The 17,402-nt window shown below is 54.3% G+C and overlaps 4 protein-coding genes across 4 annotated transcripts; 2 read left to right on the top strand and 2 right to left on the bottom strand.

Annotated features, from left to right (window-relative positions):
• Positions 1-42: 42 nt before the first annotated feature.
• On the bottom strand, positions 43-1,980 carry UTR1-1 (NAD(+) kinase; the record flags this gene model as incomplete). The annotated part of the gene is made up of 3 exons (XM_037320069.1): positions 43-488; positions 555-1,812; positions 1,870-1,980. 3 exons carry the CDS (start codon positions 1,978-1,980, stop codon positions 43-45), a joined length of 1,815 nt encoding a protein of 604 aa, XP_037181856.1.
• A 1,772-nt stretch (positions 1,981-3,752) lies between these two features.
• On the top strand, positions 3,753-7,215 carry Strip1 (Striatin-interacting protein 1; the record flags this gene model as incomplete). The annotated part of the gene is made up of 8 exons (XM_037320068.1): positions 3,753-4,519; positions 4,566-4,708; positions 4,760-4,848; positions 4,902-5,765; positions 5,816-6,143; positions 6,193-6,322; positions 6,368-7,113; positions 7,208-7,215. The coding sequence occupies 8 exons, from the start codon at positions 3,753-3,755 to the stop codon at positions 7,213-7,215; spliced, it is 3,075 nt and encodes a 1,024-aa protein (XP_037181033.1).
• Positions 7,216-7,602: 387 nt separating this feature from the next.
• CGCA056_v004812 (uncharacterized protein) lies at positions 7,603-8,509 on the bottom strand (the record flags this gene model as incomplete). The annotated part of the gene is made up of 2 exons (XM_037320067.1): positions 7,603-7,999; positions 8,052-8,509. The coding sequence occupies 2 exons, from the start codon at positions 8,507-8,509 to the stop codon at positions 7,603-7,605; spliced, it is 855 nt and encodes a 284-aa protein (XP_037181862.1).
• Positions 8,510-12,917: 4,408 nt separating this feature from the next.
• Positions 12,918-16,300, top strand: CGCA056_v004811 (WSC domain-containing protein; the record flags this gene model as incomplete). Its single annotated transcript, XM_037320066.1, has 2 exons — positions 12,918-15,108; positions 15,159-16,300. 2 exons carry the CDS (start codon positions 12,918-12,920, stop codon positions 16,298-16,300), a joined length of 3,333 nt encoding a protein of 1,110 aa, XP_037180555.1.
• Positions 16,301-17,402: the final 1,102 nt, after the last annotated feature.

Genomic DNA, 17,402 nt, shown 5'->3' with positions numbered 1-17,402 from the left:
TTCGCAGCAAAGTAAGCGAAGTTGTGCCGTTGGATTACGAGACTACCTATCCCATTCCTTGTAAGCCTTCTGCTTCTGCCGCGTGTTCCATCCCAACTTCCCGCTGATGCTGTTCACCCAGTCCTCGCTGCGGCGGCCTTGGGCCTGGACGCTCGCAAAGGGGTACCGACTGGCGCTTATCGTGACATAGTCGCCGGGGTAAAGTTCCATGCGCTCGCGGCCGTCAAAGCTGGCCCACGAGTTGGTTCTTGCATCGTATGGGACGCCCACTCGCAGCACAATCGTGTCTGGGAGTATGATGGGGCGGAAAGAGAGTGTATGGGGGCAGATTGACGTTACGAGCATGACGGGGTTCTCCGGGTGGCAGAGAGAGCCGCCGGCCGCCAGGTTGTAGGCGGTCGAACCGGTTGGGGTCGAAACGCAGATGCCATCTGCCAAGACGGAAGTGAAGTGTTCGTCGTCACCGAAGATTTCAGTGTATGACATTGCTATTGGGTTATATTGTCAGCGAACCGGGTTCGAGTGGCAAGAAAGGGGGCCCCAGCAAGACTTACTTGGGTTTGGGCCGCGATCCACCACGATTTCATTCAATATCTCAAATGTTCCGTCTGGGACGTGAGTATGCTCATCTTCCCTCTCCTCACCAATTAGCTCCTCAACGAGATCGAGGTTACGAAAGTCCTCCTCTTGACTGGAGCTCTCCTCGCCGTCGGCCAGCTGCAATTGCTTTCTTCTCTGGCTTCGCATGATGGTCCCCTCAAATCGTAGGCGTAGACTGACTGTGACGCCTTTGTTGAAAGCATTGGTCAGAATCGACTTGTGATCCTCAAAGTCGAACTTGGTGAGGAACCCGAGACTGCCGAGTGAGAAGCTGAGGACCGGTGGGACGATGCGCTGGAAGAGCCAGCTGACGTAGAGGACAGTGCCATCGCCTCCTAGGGTGATGACGAAGTCGAACATGTGCGGCCTGTTCCGGCACATGTCCTCGTTCCAGTATCTCAGTCTTTTCGACAGGACTTCATCGCTGTCATCAACTTTCATTCGTCCAGCCTCAACGTGCTCTTTCTTCAGCTCCTCGACAAGCCCCGGAGCGTTGAATTTCTTGCTTTCCTTGAAGTTTTCTCCCACGTATACCGTATAGTCAATGTCTCGCTCATGAGACAGCAGCCACTTGACCAGTTCCCTGGTGCGAATGATCAAGTCCGGGTCGTGGATCTTGGTCAAGACAAAGATGGTCTTGACACGGAATCTGATGCGCATGCTGCTCAATCTCCGGCTTAGCTCGCGCACCCCCCATGCCATCTCACTGAGCTGCTTTTTGGTCAGAAGCCGGCTATGGAGCTCATCGTCGTTGTCAGACTGCGCCAGGTCTATTTGAGAGGGCGATTTGATGATTTCAGTGCGCCAAGATTTCTCGTCAATCTGGCCTACGTCACTACCCTCCGGACTGTCCGAGGCAAGGATTGCGGCTCTGTGCTTCGCAACGCGGCCCTTTGGTTCGACCGTTTTGGACATGCCCGTTTCGCCGGATACGTCCTTGGCGCCTGCCTGCCGATGAGGATTTTCATAGATTGGGTGGCCGTGATGGAAATGGTGTTCAGAGCCGGATTTGGTGGTGCTGGAGACTGAGTTGGATCTTGAGCCGTGATTGCTTGCAGATGCGTGCGCATCGCGAGCTTTCCTCTGACTCTCGAGAAACTGATGCACGATGCACTCAGTTCTCTTGCTTGGATGACGCGGCAACGGGCGAGAGACCTCAGAAGTGACCAGAGAGCTCTTGCGGCGATACGGATTTCCCGGATCAAAGGTGACCTGGACATTATCGCCGAATCAGTACCCCTCTTAGACGGGTGTTTCACATGGACGTACCTCTACTGCTCTTTGGTAATCGTCGTCGCTTCCACTCGAATGAGCATCGTCATCCTTCTCAAAGCCGACACGCTTCTCAGCCTTCTCTTCCATGACATTTCCTGCTCCCATCTTGTATAGGAGCGCCGCTGATGAATGAAGTGCTGCAAAATCGGAAGTGCCGCGAGGCGCGGGGTAGTTCAGTCGCGTTTAGGGGTCCGCGAACGCCGTGGATGCCAGGTTGGGAATCCCCAAAGCTGACAAAAGGCTGATTAAAAATCGGTGTATACCAGATTGAGGTAAAGGCAGGTCGAAAGTTTATGTGAGTTCACTGAGGCGATTGCATCCTCAGCCAGGCGGGCTATCGTCGCGACAGGGCTTATTACTGCGGCTTTCGTAATCAGAGGCCCTGAGGTAAGGTAGCGGCGTAGAGGAATCCGATGCGCGAAGGACGGTAACCAGGATTTCCAGGCTATGGAAATGCCGCGGTGAAGGCAAGAGAGCTTGAGTGGTTGTGACTTGGAGGATAAGCTAGCGGGTTGGCGAAGTCGTCAGCTGGGAAGCGGGAAGTTGAACTTTGTGCCCGGGTAGCTTCAGCTTCTGGAATGACACGGCGGGGCCTTCTTGTTAGTGAATTGATGATTGCGGCATTTGGGTGCTTATTCACTGGACACGCCTGGGCAACTTAATGTACTGATTAGGTACCTTAGGTTGATTGGCTGAGGTGGGTGGGCCGGGCAGGCTGCCCACTCGACACCGACCGCCGAAGAGTTGGTTACTGGTCAGTGGTCCATTCACCGGGCGTGGCTTGCCCTACGCTGACGTCGTGCAGCTGCGCTGTTCGCCAGCGGCCAGCTGCAAGTGCGTGGAGCGCCGAAGCAACTCGGGACACTGGATGCAACTCAATGCAGGACGGACTCATTCACCGAAGGGCCACAGAACCTTCCATCCGCGGGTGTGGGCCTTCGGTTCCCAAGGTAAGGAAGGTATGGAAGACAATGGCATCTTCGCGCTGCTCTGTCTCTTTAGGCAATAGGAGCTGAACCTACCTCAGAGCATGTAGGGACGCACCTCGTGGCTTGTGATGAGCAGCCCAGGCAAGAAGCCGCCCTGCGTTGGTTGCATTGGCTCGGCGGATGTCCGCATGACGCGAAATCTCTTGTCCAAAGCTCACTATCTGGTCCTTAACACGAGCTAATCGTTGGATCGGCGCAAGCCAACATCGGGTGATGCTCTTGCGCAGTTCCAAACATGAGATGATCACTCCACGATGTCGAGCAGTGTAACTTAGATTTCGAGCCGCACAATTCCCTTTTAGCCATTGTGGTATGGCAGGAAGGCAGGAAAAGCCTATCCCTACTGCCCGTCTCTAGCCGCATTACGCCCAAGGTGATTTAAGGCCAGAGCAACCGCTGACTTCAAATGCACCCGCAGAACGCCAGCCCTCTGTGTAGATGTAGGTAAACAGCACGAGAGAGGGGTTGAACTGATAACAGCCCAGATAAGACATGCGCGTGGCCCAAGCTTCTCCGTTCTACTGCGTAGGGGACTCACAGCGCTGTTGATCCACGATGAAAGGCTGACGGGGACCCAATTGCTGTTCCACCCACACACACCCCGCCAAACCACCTCAAGGATTTGCGCCACAGCCAATCACAAGCTGCATTGCAAACTGCATCCCGCTCGAGGCTGCTTCTTTACCACGTCGCTGTCGACCTCCTTTCCAAGCTCAACCATGAGCTCCCACCCTTTTACGCGATTAACTACGTTCCCGACGCGTTGTCGCCAAATGTTGATCGATTAACAACCAACGCCACCGAACTCCATCCACATCATAGCTCTTCATCTTTAGTATTCCAGCTAGAGCATGATACACCTCTCGAAATAGCTTCGTTCCCGTCAGGATGAACTCACTCTGGTCCTCGCGCGGGGCCGCCAACGACGGCGCCGGCCCCGCGAAGCAGCCCCCTCCGCCTCCGAATCCGACTGGCGATGTTGCAGATGCTGTTGTTGCAGATGTTGGCCCAATCGCCGAGTCGGCGAATCCACCTCCTCCACCGCCCTCCAGGCCAATGTTGCAGAGAAACTCGTCTGCGCCTACGCCTGCCCCCGTGCCCGCCCCGGTTCCTCCTGCGCCGATGCCTCCTGCGCCCACCGATCAACCCCAGCCCACCGACTCGCTCTCTCTGCTGCAGCTGAGACGCATAGTAGCCGAGTTCAGCCGGGGCGAACCTGTCGCCTATGACTTCGTCTACAGCGACATGGGATCCCACGACGAGGAGATTGACGAGTGGTTCGTCTATCAATTTTGGCAATGGGTGCGTCTTAACGCCGCGCAACGTGCGTTCGAATGGCAGTGGCAGCACGAGTACGATATCCAGACAAGTTGGGAGGAGACGGACTACGAAACGAGGGCAAAGTTTACCCGGGACGCCCTCGGGGGTCTCCAGGTCAGAGAACCCGCCCAACGATCAGCATCAATTGGAAAGCTTCTATATTTGGTGCTGGGAAGATGGGGCGATACTTCAACGCCTGCTACAATAGGCGATGGGAGGTCTGCTGCGAGCTCCCCCCAACTCGAGGCCATTAGATCGAGCATAACTTTCCTCACATCTCTAAACGGCATTGCTACCGTTTGGGAGGCAGTTCAAAACTGCTTTGACGTCTTTTGGTATGCCCAATAACCCGTTCTCCCGACATTTACCTAACCTCGCTAGGTCCGATGACCCACGATTGGTTCAGCCTGGGGGTGCCCAAGAAGCTCAGGACGAGCTCATCAACCTGATGACCATCATGTATGTCATTGTTCAGGAAGCTCTGAGCTTTCCTAAGGAGCTGGAATCCACCAGGACCAACCTTCGTAAGCATATCTCACCAAGCCTGGCCATGTCCTATAGCTAACCCTTGGAAGTCTCCCTGAAGCCAGGACTAGTCGATTTCATGTCTATAGCAACATCCAAGCTTCGTTGGGACGACCAAAATATGATGCCCTCCAGTCAGGTATGGACGAGCCCCTCCCCCCACCCCACTGAGGCATGGTCTAATTTTCCTAGATTTTCTTGCTCTACTGGAAGTCCATTCTCTTGGTCTTGGGTGGCACCCGGGAGATCGATGAGGCCAAAAAGGCGACGACCGAATCCCCCAACGCAAAGTCCAAGGACATTATCACCGCATCGCCCCTCGACTACCATGTGTTTCGACAGGAGCTGACGTCCAAGTATCCCGCCTACGTCCCACCACGGACGCTCATTCCCCTGGAACCGGAGAACACAACCTTACTCCCGCCTCTGCCAAATCAGCCCACGAGGACAAGCGCATCCACTGGGATTGTACCCGGATCTACAAATACCCAAAGCAGCGGCGCCTCCATTCTGCATCAACCCGTACACATCGCGACACCCGCACCCTCGCCGCCGCCATCACCTGGTGTCGGAGGTAAAGGCGGTAAGAAGCAAAATTATCAGACGAACCAGAACTTCCCGTTCATGTACCCGCCTCTGGATGCCACAAGCAATAGTGCTGGTGGCAAAGGTGGCGCTGGTCTGCAAGAACAACTCGTCGGGCGTAAATGGGAGGGCAGCGATATTCCCGCCTCGATTCTAGAAGCCGGCGAGCTGTTCTCCAAGCGAGTTCGCATGACGCGTGCCACACGACAGCTCTGGGAAGAGCGCGAGAGCTTCCTCAAGTTTGAAAGGGGGTGGGAAGCAGATGACAATGACAGTGACGTTGAGGATCTCGACCTCGAGGGCTTGACTCTCGAAGAGAAGCAAGAGATCGCTGCGATGAAGGCAGAGACGAAGGCGGAGGAGCGCAGAGAGGCGGGCTTCACGATCCAAGAACCCGAAATCGACTGTGGACCATCAGGACAGGTCAGCGATGAAGTCAGACGACGTCTGCTTGCCGTCGACAGCTTCTATGTGAGTCCGAACCCCTCGTTCTCGTCGCATCATCACTAACTGGTCTACAGAAAGAATCCCTTCCCCATCTGCAGTCGCTGGTGATTGTACTCCTTAGGCCGATCCTTATGAATGTTACGGCCGTTTTATCACAGCCTGCCGCAGGGCAACAACACCCGAGTATGGCCGGCAGAGGCGCTAATGGCATGGTCAACGGCGGTCCGGGGCCTAACCGGCCACAGCAGCCCCAAGATCCTTCTTCTGCTGCTGCTTCAGGTGGCCCCCCTGAACTTCCTGAGATGTCTCCTGAGGAGGTAGACGCTTCTCGATCTCGGGAGATTACAACAAAGGCCATCACCGGAATCCTGCTCCTGTTGCTGAAATGGCTGAGAGTTTCTCGTAAGCAGTTATTTCAAGGCCTGAGAAGAGAAACTGACCTTTCGTCTAGACGTTCTCAAATTCGAGTACATGACGCAACTTCTGCTGGATTCGAACTACCTCCCGCTGGTCCTGAAACTGTTCGCGCACCAAGACATACAGCAAGTCGTCGATAGTAAGACCGACCGGCTGGAGAATAGGTACGGATGCCTTCACGCATTGATATGTTTATGCTAACCATGCAGTTTTTTCCACTTTTGCAACCTGCGCTCGAAGTATAAGGACAAGCCGGCTGCTCAGCCTGAGCCGGAGGAGGAAAGCGAGGACGAGGCGGCCCCGCCGCCTATTAAGAGAAGACGGTCGCCCCCTCGACCGCCTGCGCCTGCACCTCATCAAGGCGACGAGGGTTCCCAATCCGATGGCCAGGCTGCCGTGCGACCCGAAGTGGATGAGCTCGGGTACCCCGTAAATGATCTCCCAGCGGAACCCATCACCGACTTTTCTAGAAGAAACTTCTTCTCTCTCATCAACTATTTGCGAATCATGCAAAAGATTTGCAAGCACAAAGCTCACAGGAACCTTCTTTTGGTACAGTACAAGTCGGCCAACATCCTGCGCAAATCATTAAAGGTTCCCCAACCCGAGCTGCGACTTTACACCTTGAAGCTATTCAAAAACCAAGTGCCATACTGCGGCCGTAAGTGGCGGCAGAGCAACATGCGAGTCATCACCGCAGTCTACCTGCACTGTCGACCAGAGCTACGGGACGAGTGGCTTGCCGGCAGCGACGTCGATGCCGAGGTTGATTCGGCGCTTCCTTTGGAGCAGGCGCTGCGTAGTCTTACGCATTGGTTCAATGTGCGCAGATACCCGGACAAGATCGCGATCGAGCTTCGTGCTGCGCTTCGCGAGGAACAGGACTTTTTCACGAGGGAGCTGGAGAAGCTAGACATGAACTGGGCGGACGTCGGTAGTGACGAGGGCGTAAACAGTGAGTGGGAGCACGAGGCGGCTGGATGGCCATGACTGCCCTAACCTGCAGCTTTGACAATGAATGCTAACACCTGATCAAGTGTCGGGTCTAGAGTACTGACGACGGTCGCTCACGACAATTGGCTAGTTAAGCAACGGTTCGGGTTACGAGGCACCGGCTAGATCACTCGGTTAACCCACTGCATCACCTAGATCAGCCACGGCTGAACACAGAGATTATGAAGTTTACGCAAAGACCACTACGACGAAGACATGACATGCTTCAGATGCGAAGCTCAAGTTCAACTTGAACCATTCATGTTTCAATCATGTGAATTGATTCTTGATAACAAATCTAGCAAAAAGGCGTTCGTCGTACTTGAGACGATATGCCAAGACTCCTCCATCCCAGGGTATAATTCCATCCTTGACCGAGTTCATTCCATTATTTTCAATCATTACATTCCATCTCTCACATCCCAGATGGAGAATACATGCGACCCATCACTTAGACTCTGTCGTAAGTGCCGTCGTTATAACGGTAGCCCGCGGGAGGCGCGGTGGTACCGTTCTCGTGACCGTGACCATAGTCGTAGCCGCCACTCGTCGCGGTCGCAGTGTTACCATAGGCACCCTCATACTTGGGGTATCCGCTGTCCTGAGCAACGGCAGTAGTCTCGGTGGCGTAGCTGTTACGGACTTGGTCGGGGCTTGTGTGGACGGGGAGAGCGTTCTCATTGGCGGCGGTGTTCTGGCGTCCGCGACGGCGGAAGGAGCTGAGGAAGCCACCTCCGGCGCCGGAGCCCGAAGTGTAGTTGTTCTTGGGGCTAGGGCCGAAGCGTCTCTCCTTGCGGTTGTGGCGCACGAGGGCCACCTCGACGAGGATGGAGACGATGAAGAAGATGCTGGGAAGCGTTAGAACTTGGTTTTCCAGGCGGGAATGAGATGAGAACTTACATTGCGACGATCGCGACAGCCAAGCAGGCAGACTGCAGCTTGCAGGCTGTTCTCAGACTGGGGAGATGAGTCCAGCCATCGCTTCCAGTGTTCGTGGGCTCGCCGTCGGCGGGGCCATTGCCGAAGGGGGTGTTGACGGTGCCGGAGCACGAGTTGGCGCCGTCCTTGTTGGCGACGGCAACGTAGATGAAGGCAGCGATGAAGGCGACATCGAGTACGATGGCCACGAAGGAGGTGAAGGCGTGGCCGGCGAGACAACAAAGTAGGAGCAGGCCGATGAGGGTGTACAGCGTGGCGGAGCCGGAGATGCCCTCGACGGCGCGGATCTTGTTCGATATCGGCAGGCTGTGATTATGCAGCGTCGCGAGGAAGTACGAGTAGATTGCGAGGATGAGGGCCGCGGAGCCGAATTGTACGCCTCGGACGAACCACTGCAGGAATTTCAGGGCAAATGCCATGTTGATGATGGTGTTTGTTGTCTCTTAATGATGCGGGTTGTTTGATCGGGTGAGACGAGTCGACGTATTGATATTTGTGCTCGATTCACCCTTATGTACTGGGCAAGTTGTTTGGTGGAAATAAGTGAAAAGATAAAAACCTGCCAGACTGCTTGTGTGAACGCCCGGGAAGGAGAGGAGAGCAGACCCTTAATACTTTGAAAGGCAATGCCCTCGCGCTGCCGGTAGTGGTGTGAGATGGGTCTGCGGCCTGCCGATCCCGCTACTGCGTCGATCGTGGCAAGGAATAGCTTGACCGGGGTTTTCTCTTTCCTTCTTGGCTCGGTATTTTAGTCTGGACGGAGGCCCCAAAGTAGACTTAATTCTTTTCCTTGCAGCTGCCAGTTTGGACGGACAAATGGCAGTGACGGAAGATGGGCGTCAGGTCTTGGTACGGGGCGCTGTTTGCGGGCGATGACGAGGAAGGTTGTGGCTGATGATGGAGGGAGGGGACTGCTCCCCTTGGTGGGGCTTGCTATGATGTCAGACGTCTTGGAGGGGCAGGCGGCGGCGTGATTGGGCCGGATGGGGAACGGCTTCTCCACTCGCAAGCCGGCACGGCCACGGTGCCAGGTGCTGCAGTGTGGCTTTGCGGGGGCGGATGGAGAAGTCGGTTGGTCGGGATCGGTCGGCGACAGGGTCGTTCCATCGCTGCTGGATCCACTTGGGTGGGCTTTCTACGGCACGCACGGGAAGACCCCAGGGGCCTCCCAAGTTGACGTTGAAGGTGGTGTTCGTGACTAAAAGGAAACGAAGGAAACCGGGATACCTTCCAAACGGCCAAAGGTCAAGAGTTGGCAGGAGTTTTATCCGTTTGTTCCTAAGTCTGCGCCCAGACGCAGACCTTGAGAGTTACCAGAGCCTTACGTAGCACGCACAACTGTCAAGACAAGCCCGTCTTGTCTGACGTGAGGATTTTCAGAATATCGCGTTAGAGAGATCCTGGAATTGCCCACATTTCGACCTCCTGTTGCACATTGAATTCCCTCTTCTAACTTGAGACTGGGGCGACCCGCTGTATCCGGTTTTGGTGCCGTTGGAAAAAGAGACAGTGTACGCGTTGCCGAGCATGTCTCGGTTTGATGGCCAGGACCCGGCTGCTGACGATCATTGGCAGGCTAGCGCGCATCTGCAAGGTCGGTCCTGTCGATGATATAATTGATTTTTTCCTTGTTCAGCTGGCATTTTTCATCCGTCAGTCGCTTTGCGTTGGTAATTGTTTCCATGTCGCTTTTCCTCAGCTGAACCGTTTCCCCTGGATCTTTCAGGGTTTCCCCAGGCGCGGAAGGGGGCTGATTGACTCGCTCGCAGCGGTCTGGCCCTTTCCCGCGAGCCCACATGTTGCATTTGATCGAGGCAAATGGGAAACAAGCTAGCCCTCCAGATGTAGCGTCAGAATGGGCGAGGGAGAAGAACATTGAGCAGCAGTGATGGTGCGGCCAATGGACAACGTCGACGAGATCTGCCAAGTTTTGCCCAGTTCGGCCTGTCAAGCCGGGCGGTCCAAATTCCCGACTACACGTCAAGATGCAGACGAACCAACTTTTAGATCTGGACATGTTTCGTCATCACCCTCATTCCTGGCTCTATTCGCATCGGGATAGCTCATGTCCTTGCAGTAGGTTGTTGGAAAAAGTCGTTGATCGGACGATTCAACTGAATAAAAACCGAAAGCCTAATGCAACGCCGGAAACCAAGGCATGCTTTTGGAGGCGGGGCTCTCTCCTTCAATTCGGTAATCACAAGTCGAAGCTCCAGGGCCGCCCAACACCCAAGCCTGGAGACGTTGCAAATGGCCGTCGAAGCTTGTCTCATACAACCCACCCAGCAAAAGTACCGAGACAACGAAGCTGCAACGTCATGAACCGGAACAATGCCGAATCCTTGGGCGCATCATTGTGGCATAACGTGCGGCTTTCATCGGCCATTCTACCCGCTTGCTGAGGGTTCATGCCTTTGGCTGGGAGATGCTAGGTGTTCGCAGGCCAGGGAGCCATTGTTTGGGATCGGAGACATGATTCGGAGTGGGGCCCGAAATCCATCCCCGTATCGGGATGCCGGAGACTTGCGGCACGCGGAGTCTGCAGGGCCCGCTTACGGTCCAATGCGTGGAGAAGCCGAACGGTACCGCTGGGGGCGCCGAATACGTTTGGTTCAGCGTTGCTTGTCCAGCCCGCTCGCATTGAAGAATCAAGCGCCTCCGGCAATTCACAGGACCTCAGGCTGCTTTCTTACTATCCAAGTGGCACCGATGAGCGCCATCAGTGGGAAGCGCTTCGTATCCAATGCGTCGGTAAGGCGCCCATTGTGGAACATCGGAACGAAAACCAGCCTACTTTGGTCTCAACGTGGTTCTTGCGGACTTCGGGAACAAGATTCTGGCACAAGTCTCTCTCCGTGTCGTGGGCAATTGTCTCGTAAAGCGTAACACAGCAGCCCTACACCAAAGTCATCGAACCTGCAGGGCGCTACCCTTATTGAAGAATTTCGGACTGCTCATGGACAGGGAAAGTCGCGGGGTCTTGGCGCAGAAGCTGCCGAGTAGAACCGTTGGCTTGCCCAAGGCGTCGAGGCCGTTCGAGCCACTAGCTGGTAAAGGGCTGGGTTCTCCCCCTTTAATCCGACAAAATCGATAGCCCGTTTCCGCTAGCAACAGCCACATTCTGTCGCTATGACAGCTATGGCGAACTCTCGGAGCCTGGGCAAGTGACTCGTCTGATTCTCTCGATCTGACAGGATCGTGGAGTCTGCAAGTGTGGAGGAGGACTCGCGTCGTACCTGACAGCGCAAGGGCGTCTTGGCGAGCCGACTCAGATATGACAGCCTTGTTGACCAATGTGTCCTGCGAGAGATAAGTAAACAGCAGAATGAGCATGCAATGCCACGGCCAGGTAGGCCTTGATGAGGAAGGTATTCGACGACATGTTCTTTAGGTTAACCAACTGACTCCTTTCTGGCTGTGTTTGACTGTGCGGGATACAAGTAGGTTTACTAGTGCTTTTGGCTCCATGGTCTTGGATCTCGAAAGTAAGGTTGTGGATGATGCTTAAAAGCCGACTTCCGTTTTGCGTGATCGGCATGTTGGACAAATCTGCGACGTGCTCGAAATATCTTCGAATGCCGTAGTTGCCGATGCTACGGCTGCAACGAAAGTTGTCTGTGTACTTCAAAGCCCTCTACCCGAATGTTTGCCGGTGCCAACTTCAGGGCAAGATGAGACGACGACAACGCATTACCTTGAGGGTGGGGAGGATTACGCAGCTGCAATATCCCAGAAGACGAATGCGGTATCTCGGCAGCTGGTGGTTCAGCTGGGCGCCATCGCTGTCGTGACATCGATAGTTCGGTGCTGTAGGTGTAAACCGCATTGGGGTGCCAAGATGAGGAAAAGAGACCGTATCCTCCCGTGTGGTTACTTGATCGAGGATATACCACCGAGATATCTCGATTTGAAGACGCGGGAAAAGCTCAAGGACAGTTGAAAAGGTCTTGTCTCACCGCAGCGTCAGGCGGAAGGTTGGCAGTCCAAAGATGCAACTTACGACTCATTGCCCAAGACACCATTGGTCCCAGCAAATGCGTGTTCTTCAAGCAGGTAGGCTACTGTATGGGGAAGTAAGCGTTGGTCAGGGGCAAGGGCTCACCTCGTTGCCCCTGGACGGTTCTCGCGCTGCTGCTAGCACCGTCAGACGCCACAAATTGCCAACGGCCAATTAGCAGCATAGCGCTGCCTCTTGTTCCTTCCTTAATCCAATATCAGGATGGCGCTTACCCGGAAGCAGAAAGAAAAGCCCTGGCATCCTTGGCCAAAGTCCATGCCAAAAATACGAAGAGACACCACCAACACCACGATCATCACAACACCCATGAACCATGGACCCAAGCTGCCGCCACTCTGTCGGGTCCTTGGACACTAATAACGATGGAGGATGCTGCTCTCTTTGGTGATAGCTGCACCATTTCTCAGCCTAGACTTGCATGGCATGCCCAGATCGTCCATCTTGCCGCTATTCCATTCGGCTGGTGCGTCGTCTCTCGGCCTCCTTACACGTTCTGCTGTGCGACGGCGCAACTCTGCTACGGCACGGAAGCGCCGAACCTCCTCCCCTTCCCTCTCAGTCCATTCGTCTCTCAGCAGATGTTTCTCTTATCAAACGGCTAGTGGCCTTCTCTCGTCCTTTCCTACTTCACGTCTTCCTTCCCGTGTCGGGCTCGCCCATTACGCTCTTTTCAAGTGCATTTGTTTTTGAGCACCTCGTATTAATATTTCAGCTGAGCTTTTGTGGCTTACACACTCACTCACTTACGCTCTTTATCATAATCACTCATTCTCTTGATCCCGGCCCGTAGTGCTGTAATCTTCAACAACATGAAGGGGGCGACATCCTTGCTGCTAGCCCTCCTGGGACTTGCAGCCAGAACCACCGCCGACCCAACATGGCCTGCAGACATCGACGAGCTCGAGGAAATCATGTACCAAACCACCGGTGTCCGGTCACGAAAGTTTGCCGATTCCGTCAACCCCTGTACGCGAGAGGTCTCTGGTGCAGGTCGCAAAAACGCCGCCGAGTGGCTAAGGACCGCCTTTCACGACATGGCTCCTGCAAACGTGTACAGGGGAACTGGCGGCATGGATGCATCTTTGCAGTATGAGCTGGGATCGAGTGACAACACAGGTCCAGGCTTCGGCACCACCATGACCTTCATGGCTCCCTATTTGACGCGCAAGAGCAGTATGTCAGACCTCATCGCACTTGGCGTCTACACATCTGTTTTGTCTTGTAAGGGCCCATCTGTTGCCATACGAGCCGGCCGCATCGATGCAACAGGACCGAACGACTCTGGCGCCGTTCCCACACCTGGAGACTCGACTCCAGTGTTCCTGAACCGGTTTGTTCGCATGGGTTTCTCTACAGCAGATATGATACAAATGACGGCGTGCGGTCACACCATCGGCGGTGTTCACTCGGCGGACCATCCCGATATCGTCCCTGCTGGCCAATTCACAAACGAAGTTGCCACCTTCGATACCACCGATGCCGCGTTCGATCCCAAAGTCATCACCGAATATCTCGCCGGTACCACTCAGAACCCACTGGTCAACGTTCCCGGGACCCAGAAGGGAAAGAACTCCGACTTCAGAGTCTTTAACGCCGACAATAATGCAACCGTAAAGGCCATGACAGACGCCACCGTCTTCAACAACGTTTGTAAAGCAATCTTTGAGAGGATGGTCAATGTCGTCCCGTCCGGCGTGACTCTGAGCGACCCCATCCAGCCCTACCAAGTTAAGCCGGTACAAATGCAACTCACACTCGCCGACGTATCAACCCTGTCACTGACGGGTGTTATCCGTGTCCGCACGACCAACTTTCCCCTTTCGAACATCGCCAGCCTCACTATCAACTACAAGAATCGGAATGGCGGCAACGTTTGTGGATCTGGAGCTTGTGCCTTCACCATTACCGTTTCTGGTGCTTCCACGAACTTGGAAGAGAGCTTCGCCTGGTTTACACTTATGCAGAATCAACAGAATGGAGTCAGAATCCCGGTCTCATCTGGTATCTCATCTTTCACGGTAACGATCAATATGAACGATGGTTCCACCAAATTCTTCGACAACAATGGCAACGGTTATCCCATGCAGGACGCCATTTTCCTTCAGGCTGATCAGAGCTGTTTGACCCAGTCCAACGGCAATGCCACTTTCGTTGCCGCCGTCCGTAACGATCGCATCTCACAGCCTGTAAGCGTCAACGTCTGGTACAAAACAAAGCGTAGCACCAGTGTCGTGCCACTCCTGAGCAACATGACACTGGCCATGACACAGGGTGCTTGCCAAGGAGGTTATACTTTCTTCACCGTGACGACCACCATCCCGGGTGGTGTCAGTGTTGAGTCGACAATGGATTTAATCAGCGGAGACATGGTTGATTCTTTCAAGAAGGCCAATACCGTAGGTGGAACCTGTCAGGGGTGGTCTGGAGGTAGTTCTTGCAGCAGTATCACTGTCTCATCTGTTGGTCCGACAAGCACTGCGAGTGCCCCCAGCCACCGTGCCACCATGGGCGGGTACAAGTTCGTCTCTTGCTGGACCGAAGCAACAAACGGGCGGGCTCTCAAGGGCGCGGCGTTCGCCTACGACGGCATGACTTTGAGTAGCTGCATGGCCAACTGCACTGGATTCGACTACTGGGGAACGGAGTACGGACGGGAGTGCTACTGCGGTAACTCCTTGGACTCTACCAGTACTTCTGCACTCTTGGTCGACTGCAATATGCCCTGCTCTGGAGACTCAACTCAGTACTGTGGCGCGGGCAACAGAATCGAGCTGTATTCCACCACCGCCACCCGTACCAGCAGCTCGACCGCGTCTGCGACTGCTACTCTCGCCCATATTTCCGCCGTTGGACAGTACTCTTTGGTTGGTTGCCAGACCGAGGCCACCAACGGCCGCGCCCTCCAAGCAACCTCGACGGCAGCCGACGACATGACTCTGGAGAAGTGTGCTACCTTCTGCTCTGGCTACACATACTTTGGCACCGAGTACGGTCGCGAATGTAAGTAGCAGTCAACTCCTTTCAGATTCGTATCATCTAACAATATACAGGCTATTGCGGTAGCAGCCTACAGGATACTAGCAAATCTGCTCCCATCACTGATTGCAGCATGAAATGTGCCGGGAACCCATATCAGTATTGCGGTGACGGAAATCGTCTTGAGCTGTACAAGCTTGGAACCTCTTCGTCTTCCTCTCATTCTTCGATTGCCTCGGCCACGACAACCGCATCGAGCAGCTCGCGTATTTCCAGCAGCTCCTCGAGCTCCATCACTCCCTCAAGCACCTTTAGTGCTCTCAGTGCCAGTGTATCTTCTTCCTCCTCCAGTGCTCCGTTCACTGGATCGTCCACTTTCAGCACCGTGGTCTCCTCGACGAGTAGCGTCGCGTCGTCGACCCGTACCTCTTCCTCCTCCGCCTCAACATTGTCAGCCCAGGCCGTGTCAAGCTCAGTCTCCAGCAGTTCAGCGACTTCGAGCAGCAGTTCGTCTTCGACAAGCAAGCCTGTTTCCACCAGTAGCCTTGTCTCTTCTACCACAACGTCGAGCGCGACTAGCACTGTACCCACGCTTGCCCAAAAAGCGACTGTAGCCGCTTACAACTTGACGGGCTGCTGGACAGAAGGAAATGGCGTTCGTGCGCTGAGCCAGAACAGCTATGCCTCCCACGACAACATGACTCTCGAAAACTGCGCCGCCTTCTGTTCAGGTTACAAGTACTTCGGGACGGAGTATGGAGGCGAGTGTTATTGCGGTAACTTCCTCGCTTCGAGCAGCTCATCAGCTCCTTTGAGTGACTGCAGCATGACTTGCACCGGAAACCAGTACGAATACTGCGGCGCCGGCAACAGACTCACCCTTTACACCAACAACAACGACAAGGTTACTGGCCCAAGTCAACCTGCCACCGCCGGCGTCTACTCTTTCCTCGGCTGCCGGACTGAGCCAGCCCAAGGTGGCCGTGCCCTGAGTGCGAAGGCGACGGCTTCAGACAAGATGACAAACGAGGTGTGCGCGTCGTTTTGTGACGGCTTCGCCTACTTTGGCACAGAATACAGCGGCGAGTGCTATTGCGGCTCTGCCCTGCCCGACATATCCATTGTGGCACCTGTCAGCGAATGCAATTTGCTTTGCTCGGGTAGCAGCACTGAGTACTGTGGCAGTGGCAATCGTTTGTCTGTGTACAAGAAATGAAGAGAAGGTTTCGACATTTTACAGGAAAATGATGAGTCCATGGCGTCAAGGCATAGTATAGAGGTACGGATTGGATACCATGGTAGTGGATAAATATTAATTCATATAATACACTGGACATATTAAATCTCTTCACAATGCCGCTTTTAAATTCAGTCGGGGATGATGTCTATCATCCATTCTGTGGCTGACATCTTAATGTTGTCCAGAGGAGACATAGAGGTAACAATAACGACAATAATAATGAGAGCAGTCGAGATCATGAAAGTATAAATAAAAATAGCAGAAGAAAGGCGCCAGACATCATGATAGGAGAGACGATTACAGTAGAAGTAAAAATAACGATAGGGGCGACAGCAGCGAAGATAGTAAGGCAGAGGATACATGAGTTTACAGGAAGAGTAGTCCCTCTGGCAGCATCAAACGCGAGTTTCTCATGAAAATACTGAGAAAAGAATGTCAAATCGACTTCCAGTCAAAGGTTCTTTTTCTTGCCTCCTTTGGAGACCCCCTCACCGAAGCCCCGTCGTATGACACTCGGATGCAACGGAGTCACACGTCTCCTTCTCATCCTCGCTGAACGTGTTGGCGGTCTTATCTCGGGGCTCTATGAAGCTGCCCGACGCAGGCTATGCCGAGGACTTTGCTCGAGGCACGTAGCGACCTTAAACTAGGATGGCCGTTTCATCCTGATAGGGTTCTAAATGAGCTTCGGTCGTGTGGTTAGAAAGATGACTACGCTCTTGAGATCAGGCAATCAAGGACCGAGAGCGTAACCATGTGGCGATGTTCAGAGCAAGAGCAACGCCTGCTGACTGCGTTTCATTGTGATGCCCACACAGAAAGACACATCAGGGCTAACTGGTGAAGCATTTTCCCGATTCGCATAACATCGTTGGCGGAAGTGCCGTGTTCGAGTAGTCCGCTTCATTTCGCGCGGGACAGGAGAATTACACTCGACGGTCAGTCTACCGTCACGATGATGAACCAGCCCATGGAGGACGAGGACATGGCGAACCAGAGTTGGCATCAGATCCCTCGCTAGTGGCTGCACCGCCAAACCAGACGCGAAGTAGAGGGATACCAGAGAGGGGACAATACC

This window comes from Colletotrichum aenigma (genome assembly GCF_013390185.1).
Source record: "Colletotrichum aenigma strain Cg56 chromosome Unknown KSG_Cg56_contig03, whole genome shotgun sequence".
NCBI classification, from domain to species: domain Eukaryota; kingdom Fungi; phylum Ascomycota; class Sordariomycetes; order Glomerellales; family Glomerellaceae; genus Colletotrichum; species Colletotrichum aenigma.
The sequence above is the reverse complement of the archived record's forward strand: the minus strand, read 5'-3'. Positions and strand labels throughout refer to the sequence as shown.